The sequence below is a fragment of the Halyomorpha halys genome, unplaced genomic scaffold (assembly GCF_000696795.3).
Source record: "Halyomorpha halys isolate HHAL.00 unplaced genomic scaffold, Hhal_1.1 Scaffold435.1, whole genome shotgun sequence".
In the NCBI taxonomy this organism is placed as follows: domain Eukaryota; kingdom Metazoa; phylum Arthropoda; class Insecta; order Hemiptera; family Pentatomidae; genus Halyomorpha; species Halyomorpha halys.
In genome coordinates this window covers 58,696-68,669 of record NW_027105120.1, presented here as the reverse complement: position 1 = coordinate 68,669, position 9,974 = coordinate 58,696, and the positions used below count along the sequence as shown (strand labels likewise).

The 9,974-nt window shown below is 35.4% G+C and overlaps 1 protein-coding gene across 1 annotated transcript; it reads right to left on the bottom strand.

Annotated features, from left to right (window-relative positions):
* Positions 1–1,898: 1,898 nt before the first annotated feature.
* Positions 1,899–2,279, bottom strand: LOC136796041 (uncharacterized). Its single transcript, XM_067048509.1, has one exon. The coding sequence runs from the start codon at positions 2,277–2,279 to the stop codon at positions 1,899–1,901; it is 381 nt and encodes a 126-aa protein (XP_066904610.1).
* Between the last annotated feature and the right edge of the window lie 7,695 nt (positions 2,280–9,974).

Sequence of the window (9,974 nt, the reverse complement as noted above, 5' to 3'; positions counted from 1 at the left end):
CACAACATTATATCAACTTACTAGACATCCTTCTGATCGTCGCTTATATCATTATTATAGCAATCTAGTCACGAGAGAATAGGCCAAACATCGATATATATATATATATATATATATCATAACAAATTATCCTCGGACGTATCGCTGTAGTTAGATAAATGTTTTTTCTACAAGGCGTTGTAAACTTGGTTTATTATAAATCAATGACTATTTCATTAATAAAAACATAGTTTGAATCTGTTCCATCTATCCCCCTCCTCCTAACGCCACTGATCTCACAAACCACCTCACTTCATTCTTATCCGAATTAGATCTCTTATTACTCCGCTTATCTCATTACTTACAAATTTTGTATCCCACCTTATCCCTCGACCAAGTAACCCTTAATAAAATTCCTTTCTATTCTCCTTTGTAATGCGAATGGTGTTCGAAACCAGCTATCGAACTAACAGCCTTATTGTATGACAAAACTAAACTCAACTTACCAGTTAACGACTGATCAATATACCTCAGTACCAAAATTATCGAACGGACCACTCCGACGGAACAGCACATGGTGATACTGTTGTCATTATTCATCGATCCCTTTCACACCACTTAGTCCTTCTACTCACTCACTCACTGTTGGGCGCTACAGCCCTTGTAGTATCTGGGCCTCTGCCACCACTCTTTCCCATGCCTCGCGGTCTCCAGCGAGACTCCTCCAATTTTCAATTCCCATCCTTCTCAAATCATCTTCCAAATCATCCAGCCACGGGCACCTGGGTCTGCCCCTTTTCCTTTTTCCTCCTGGTGCACCATTTACCATCCTTTTAGGCAGCCTGTAGGGCCCCATCCTTTCTACTTGTCCCAACCATCTTAGCCTACTCTTCTTCATAGCACTAAAGAGGATATCAGACTCTCCATACAATTCCTTTATTTCGTCACTGCTTCTGATTCTCCACCTGTGCTCCTCCTTAACGGCTCCAAAAGCTTTCTCAGGATTCTTCTCTCCCAAACCAGTTGAGCTCTTTAGGTTAGAGTCCATGTCTCACTGCCATACGTTACCACTGGCCTAATTATTGTTTTGTACAATAAAAGCTTTGCTTTCCTGGAAAGACTTATGTATCGGAGAGTTTTTTGCAGGGTGTATAAACATCTGGTTGCTGCTACCATTCTGCCCTTAATTTCTACTTCTAAATTATTGTTCTCCGTCACAACTCCTCTCAGGTACTTGAAAGTACTGCAGCTGTGAAACATGTTTCCCCCACCTTCACAATATCTCTTCTCTCCCTGGTCTGTCTAGAAGTTTTCATATATTTAGTCTTTTCACTATTATTATTAAGTCCTTGAGCTCAGGGGCTCGACCAAACCGTCAAATTCCGCCTGCATCCAATCCTTACAATCCAAAATCCTACGTAAAATCCTTGATGCTCCTTATTACATTCCAAATAAACTCATTCACAAAGACCTTAACATCCCATTCGTTGCAGATTTGGCCCAAAACAGGTATGCGTCTTTTCATTCCAAACTCCTTAACCATCCTAACCCATTAATACTTAATCTTTCATCCTTAACAATCCTATTATAATCCTCCGAGGCGTCTGAAAAGAAGATGGCCACGGGCCTTCCAATTTAAATTAATTTTTGAAGTACCACCAATGGGTGGTTCCTTCCCAAGATTTTCAAGTGTATATGAAACATACAACATATTTACTTATTGTATTTATTATTTGTACAGTTGTAAATCACATTAAATAAATTTTAAAAAAATATTAAGTCCTAAATCCTGTGCTGCTCTCTTGAATTATTCTATAGCATCGGCCAGTGCTGTTTTGGTTCTCCCTGTGATGACTACATCATCCGCATAAGCCATGTGCTGTGTGAGCCTATTGTAAATGGTGCCACCCGGGTTTTCCTTATTTTTCAATGGCAACTTCTAGGGCGAGGTTGAACAGTACTGGTGATAATGGATCTCCTTGTCTTAAGCCACTGTTAACCCTAAAGCTATTAGAGATGCCCACTCGAGTTTTCACCTTGCAACTAGTCCTTTCCAGGGTCATCTTTGTTAATCTTATTAACTTGCTAGGTATTCTCAGTGACTGCAATGGCTTTAATAATTTCCCTCTGTCTACACTATCATAATCCTGTCGGAAGCCAATAAAGAGGTGGTGTAAGTCAACATTGTACTCATACGTTCTCTCGAGCATTTGTCCGATCGAGAACAGGTGGTCTGTTGTTGACCTTCCTGGGCGGAAACCGCTCTGGTACTCGCTCAGCAGTTGTTCGCTTCTTTCCATCTGTACCGGTCCACTCTCTTTCCCACAACACTTGTAACGGGTTTTTTCCCACCCAGAATCCCCACTTCCCAATCATAATTCAATTTCTTCCTTAATTTCCTTAGACACCATTTCCTTCTAGATGAAGGCCTTAATGGAAAAAAATAACAATGGGGAGCTAGAACCACTGATCCCCGTGGACGATCACTCCCATCTGCAATTAATTCCCTTCGTTGCAACATTCTCTCGATTATCATACATACTGGCCTACTAATGCTAATCGTCTGGACTTCTTCATACACAAAGGCTTAGGCCCTCTAAATACTTTCCTTCACGCTTCGATAACTTATCTTCAGACCATAGCCCATAGTCACCATCTTCATATCCCTAATTGGTGTATTACCTCCACCTTCATTCATAAGGGGCCCAGTAAACTTGAATTTCTTTGGCCAAATACTAACAAACCAAATTAATCTCTAAGTTACCCTAAAAACCTAGACAACGCAGTCCTTTACAACCCTTATCCAACAAGCTGTCTAGACTGCCTCCTAACCATATATTTTCCCAAATAAACCCAAGAGAAATCATCTACCACAACATCTAAAAGAGGTCATCCGAACCAAGCGCCAATACACAACATTATATCAACTTACTAGACATCCTTCTGATCGTCGCTTATATCATTATTATAGCAATCTAGTCACGAGAGAATAGGCCAAACATCGATTCCAGTCCTTCAATTCCTACCTCTCTTCCCTATCTACTAATGAAAAGTCTCTCTGAAACTTGATGAAAAATATCCTAAAATCCAAACACATTTCCCACCCCCTCCGACGAGATGAATCACATAGGCAGCATCAGACTAAGATAAAGCCTTTCTCACACATTCACTCCTTACGCTTAACTTCATCCTGACCAAACTGAAACAATTGAAGAATACCTATCGTCACCGATCCCATTCTCCTTACTTCTTAGAGCAGTCACTCCTTCTGAGGTCAAATATCAACACCTCTCAAATGTCCAGGGTATGATCTTTTTCCTTACATATCACTATGATTGAATCCTTAGAAAAACCCACTTTCCCGTCTTGTGGAAACACACCATTACAATTCCTACAGATCTATTTACTACCTATTTATATATTAGCTTACTTCCGATTCTCTCACATTTTTTTGAATAGTCCTTCTAAAATGTATCCTATCCATAGGAATCACAGAGTTTTCCCGCTCATCAATTTGGATTACGCCCTAGGCAATTTACAGTCCATCAAGACCTCAGAGTCGTTTACTATGTTACTTCAGCTCTTGAAAAGAAACAATACTGCTCGGGTGCCTTTTTGGAAAAAGTTTAAGCTTTGGACCAGATATGGCATGTCGGATTGTTTTTCAAGCTCAAATCCATATCACTTCAAACTTTATACCTTATCATTTGCTACCACCTCTCAAATAATTCCTTTTGAGTTCGCAGTAGTTCTGATAACTCAAATATGTACCTAGTCCAGGCAAGAGTTTCCCAAGGCAGTGTCTTGGGTTCTGAATAAAAATGCACTCATGTGACTTTTAACCTTCATCATTGCTTCTGCACATCTATTCTTTTTAATAACATTCCTTTACCCAAATCCGACATACTGTATTATCTTGGATTTATCTTAGACAAAAGACTCACCTGGAACCAACATAATAGACTTAAAAGACAAGAACGTAACAGACGATTCAGCCAGATATACCGACTGCTCAGCAGGACCTGTCATCTCTCAATAGAAAAAAAAACTTCTAATTTATGACTAGATTCAGACCTATCTGGACCATTGGACTTGAACTTTGGAAACGCCTAAACCATAAAATGTCGAACGTATTCAGTCCTTTCAATCCAAAATCCTTAAAACCATAGTCAATGTACCCGAATTACGTTTCCAATAGAACACTACACCTGACCTTAATATCTCTTTGGCCTTGATCTCATACCAACCAAATTCTTAAGATTTCATATAAATCTTTCTAATCATCCTAATCCTTTGGTTCAATCCTTATCCAGTTCCACTCATTACTACAATCCACCTCGGAGGTTGAAATGGCAGTGGCCAAGAGACGTATTGTAAAATAAAAATGGACAATTGGAGTTCTGACAGATCCTCCACTAAAGTTGAGTGTTTGCGGCTTTAGTGCTCTTACACAGCCACCACTGGACTCATTACTAGTGACGCGGTGAGAGGGATGCGCTGGGATCTCGAAGAACTCTGCTCTAACTTTAACACGTGGGGGATGGAGTGGGTTCAGTGATCAACAGGCCAATAGTGTAAATATTGTATACAAGAGTATAAATGTGACTATTGATTATTTTTTATTTGTTTTTGTTATTATTATATTTATTCTTATTTTCTCTCTTCATGTACGTAGTTTGATTATGTCCATTTTTTCCCCTTCTGTTTATGTATATTTTGAGAGAGTTTTTATGTATTTGTTTTCATCTATTTATTTGTATTCTTTTTTTTTTTCTTTCTTTAAATTTTAGTATGAGTGTAATCAGTCATCACTATTATTTATTGCCCAACAATGTTGTGGCATATTGTAATATTTATCAATAAATAAAGTTTTGAATTAACAAAATTATTTTCTTTGATAATTTTTTTTTTTAATTTTAATTTGATTGAAAACTTAGCTCATGGTATTTTCATAAATTAAAGTACTTTACTGCAGCATAGGCTGTCGAACCAAAGGTTGGAAGATTTTAAAAAGTCAAGGCATTGAACTAAGAAATTAGGCATAACCATTATTCATAATGAAATATTGCATTGCTGACTGTTATTGTAATTACCTCAAGATTTTATAGGTTTGCCTGACGTGGAGGTACTTCGGGTTTATCGTTTTTTTTTTTTTTTCAATTTCGAAATTTTGTTAACCTTAAGGTTTGTTTTGTTTTAGGGTATAACCAGTTGAGATCTGGACCCAAATTTAGGGGAGTAGCAAAACGGAGAAAACCATTAAGGAATTTGAATAAATAAAGAGATATTTTATAGCCAGCGACCTAGAAAAAATATGTCTTTCTTTTTAAAACTCTAAAATGTAATGCATGAATTGGAAATTCTGTTCTATTTCATTCTACAAAGCCTTTACAAGAGAAATTTGAACTCTAAACGAATTAATAAAGTGAAAAGAAATGTTTAAATAAATGAAATAAATTATAACTTACATGGTCAGAATAATTTTATATAGATTCATCGTAGCCTTCATGATAAAGATCCAAATGGAATATAAGTTTTGTCATAACCTAAGCTCTTCTTAGGGCTACATTATTACGTCTTATTATATATTTTAGCTAATTCATATATTTCGTATTATTACAAGGCTCTGTAAGTTTAATAATTATTTTTTGATGAACCTAATTGTAGCAGCACTTGTTGCATAGTTTATCCTAAATGTATTTCATTTTATTTATAAATTCAGTGAATATTTCTAGAAGAAAAGAGAACAGTAATTTAAATTGTTGTGTTATGTATTTGTTTCTGTTTTTTTGTATGTATATTGATGCCCTAGAATTGAGATTATTTCTAATAATATCTGTAGTTAGAAGCCCAAAGAGAAATAGCAATGTTTCTTTACTTATAGTAATGACTCCAGAGGTAACTCAGTGGTTATTGGAAAGTAAGTAAATTTGGGAGTTGCTGGCGGTAAGTAACTTGGTTATTGCTGACCAGACCATCAATTCTTGTTACCGTTAAGTTATTCAAGTTAACCCAGTTCACTGAGATGTTATGAAGTCATCTGTCTATTTGATGTATAAATAATAACAACAGAGTAGTTGTTTTTTGGGGTAATGAAAATCATATGCTCATGAAATCGATTTGTGGACCATAAGTTGGCCGCAACAAATGTCTTTCATTTTTAATAGCACTTTTGTACAATGTCTGAGCATCATCCAAATGGTTCGTTACTTAATCAATAATAACCAACCAATTAGAGTACGATATTTTTGAGGAAATATTCTCATCTGAATAAAAACAAAAAAGTGTGCATTTATTAAATAAACTTACCATTCATACATATAGAAATAAACATGTTTTATTATTCTAGTCTTATATTGTTTTTATTTTTTTAATTCTAATATGAGAAGATGGCCTTGTGACCTTATATTGTAAACTGTTTTTAGAGTTCTACTACTGGGTAGTTTCTCTACATGCTGTATCATATCATTATGTCATTATGATCTAATTTACTTCTTGTATTTTTTATATAGTTGTAAATATCAATAAATAAATTTTAAAAAAATTCTAATATGACTGAGATTGTGTGTGCTTTGAATATATTCTGTACATATACTATAATATATTCTAAAATTTCTATAGAAAAAGGAACCCAATAAAAACGACTAGGCCCCTGAGACCCTTCTAACAACCTTTTCAAACCTTTAGTATCTTGTATGAATAGCAAGGGTTAAGGGTTATCCTGTATCAATAACACTTAGGCAGGTTTACCACATGTAAGTCAGTTCTCACAAGTCCATCGCAGACCCAACCCATATGGGGGTAATAATTCCTATTCTCGGAAGGAACCTGTCACCCTATTCCAAGACACGCCTTACCCCCCCTCTCAGATATTTATTTCTCATTTCATAGGCTCTCTAGGCCCCGCCTAGTTTCCTACAAGTTATCTGATTGGTCCAAACCCTTCTCCTATTTCATTATTCTTTCTGCCCCCCTTTTCTAAAGTGTACATATATATTTTCTAGCTCTGACTAGCTAAGGTCGAACGTGTCAAAAGCTACTAACATATACATGCAAGCATGCATAAATGCATTATACAACACGAGGAGGCCCCTCACCTCCGGACTCAAAATAGCTGATGAATGGATAGTTCATATGTAAAATTAAATATAACAGGTAACCTTTAAATACCAAAGGTAGTAAAAGGTAAGATACAACACGAATTACTTTTTCTTTCTATACAGTAATGCACTACTAATTCACATTTTATTTCTGTTTTTAGAGGGTTCGGAAAAAAAAAAAAATAAAAAAAAAATAGCTAAGTCAGAGAGAGAGATATTTGAATTCACTAAACTATTTTGTGCCTGTAATCTGTAAGAATAAAGTCAATTAATCTTCACTCATGTTTAAGTTCTTTAATTTGCAACTGAAAAATTGATTACATAGTGTTAGTGGGCTGATGACACGTGATTTAAATTTGTTATCATTACGAATTAATGCGCCTATTTTATATTATTTTAGGCAAAAGTCATCTGAATTAAAGTCCTAAAAATATTGATCAATTCACTTATGAGCAGTCCGTAAATACAATACTATCTGGTGTAATTTTGTTTGTTATGGGAGAGATATGCCCCCATTCCAAGGCCTTTATAATATAAACTTCTTTCTATCAGTGATTGAAAAGTAACTAAAGGTAATTAAGCAATTTACTATTATATATTAGTACCCTCTTTGCTTTGCTGTTACAATTGTTTTTTATAGTTAGAGAATGTATAATTTGAAATGTTTTAGACGTGGTCTTATTATAAAATACGTGGCGGCAGTGACACATGATGGTTTCAAAATTAAATTGTTTATTAAAGAATTTATTTTCAATGTATAAATATAAAGTATAAGAAAAGCCATGGTGTTATTTTTTTCTAAATACTAGGTTTGCCAAATACCCTCCATTAAAATATATGTTTCTTGGAGTCAACTATATTTTATTTTATTTGTTGATAGGTAAAAAATTCAAACCTAGTTACACTATCAGTTTTATTACTGATTTGTAACTTTTGGTTAGACTACAGATTCTTTGGCTTACTACAGCGTTATTTTTGAAGATCTATGTCACATGACTTCACATGTTTTGTAATCCTTCTTTTTTTATTCAATAAATTTGCTACTTTGAGAAATATCTCTGTAATAAATAAACCTATTTAGGAACTGAAAATAAAGCTTTATTAAACTCATAATTGAACTGACTGAAAAGTTTACAAAAAATAAAGTTGGGCAAATCAAAAACATATGGTAGTACTAATGACAAAAGAATTTAAAGAAATAAAAACATATGATACTATTAGGTATTAAGATATTCGCTTTTTCATTTACGCCAAATTTCCGAATAACTTTTAACAATTATTAGCCCCATAATTGAAGAAGACAGAATGAAATAGTGCATTTCATCGTTTGTCGGTTCCGGTAACTTGAGGGAGGTTAACATGACCACCAATGAAAGTTAGTTCAGTGCTAGTGAAGTTGTTCATTGGTTGGTGAAGTTGTTTATTGAACTTGTGTAGCTTGATGTTATTTGTCTCGTATGTTCAAATTTCAAGTTAAGAACGTTCATTTTCACTTACCGACATTGACGCCGATCACAAGTACAATTATTTCTCCCTTATTTGGGGAAATCGGAAGGTAGTAGTAATTTTATTGTTTGGAAATTCACCTCCTGGATTGTGATTTGTGGGATCATGTCCCAGAAGTAGCAACTGATAAAAATTTGGTAAAAGAGCTTTGGCTGCAATTGTATCTGGCGTGAAATCACGCATTTATGCAGATATTCACAACCTAAAACCAACGTTTGGAAGAAGCTCAACGAAATTTTCGTTTACGGGTTTTCTTGTGTTGCCTCACTCATTGAGCAACTAGTGAATATCGGATATGACCAATGCAGAGACATTGCTGAGTACATCAGAAAAATGATTAAGTTAGCCAAACAATTGAAGTTAATTAATAACGAAATTAAAGATGGGGAACTTGCTGCCTTGATTTTTGTGAGTCTGCCAGACCATTTCAAACCGCTTATAATAGCTCCCGAAAATGATGGAGTCAAACTCACGTCAGACTTTGCGGAAGAGTGGCAATTGGTTGAGACAGCAAAGTATAAATCCCCGAATCAGAAGGACTTTTCAAATGTGGAATGTTACAAATTCAAAACTTATGGACACTATGCCAACAAGTGCCGAGCTCCGAAGAAGAGAATCCGAATATTTCCAAAAGTTCTGAAGGCAAAGGACTAATATGAGATAATTAAATTTTTCCTACCCGAATGAGTGGTAACTAGACGCTTCACGTCTTTGGAAGAATGGACTGGGTAACCAATATTCTATAGTCGTTTTTAAGTTTGTCATTCATTACAGCTTTAAGCGAAAAACCACTTATTACAGCTGTGGAGGATACCCGCGTATTGCATTAATAAATACTGGAGGAAAAACCATGAAAACACCCATCACAAATGTACCACGGCTTAGTTACAATTTAATTCCCTTTGTGGAATTAGGTCGGAAAGGCCTACAAATGACTTTTCTTTTATTAACGAGAACTGATGCGAAATCATTGATTGTGATTCCAACGAAATTATTGCAGTTACAGTATCATCTGGTGATGGATTGATAATGCTTCTTCTTGCCGAAAAACCGTGAAATGGCTTATGTCATTAATGCTCTTGATGATGCAAACGAAATTTGGCACAAGCGGTGATGGAATTTTCGTTCAGGTGGTATGGCCAAACCATTGAACCATAAGCATATATGAAAAAAGGTACATTGAGTCTGAATTCAAGGGGTTTCAAATGTATCACCACAAACCAGTAGGAACCCGAATTAGTACAAGAGCCGGGAAGAAAAAAAGGCAGTTATCTCACACCAATTTTTGATTACTTTAATGAAAACTATGTATAATTAATAGTCAAAATATATGAGTCTGCCAAGTATAGGTAGGGGGAATAAAAAATGGTGGTTGTTTCAAAACCTTAA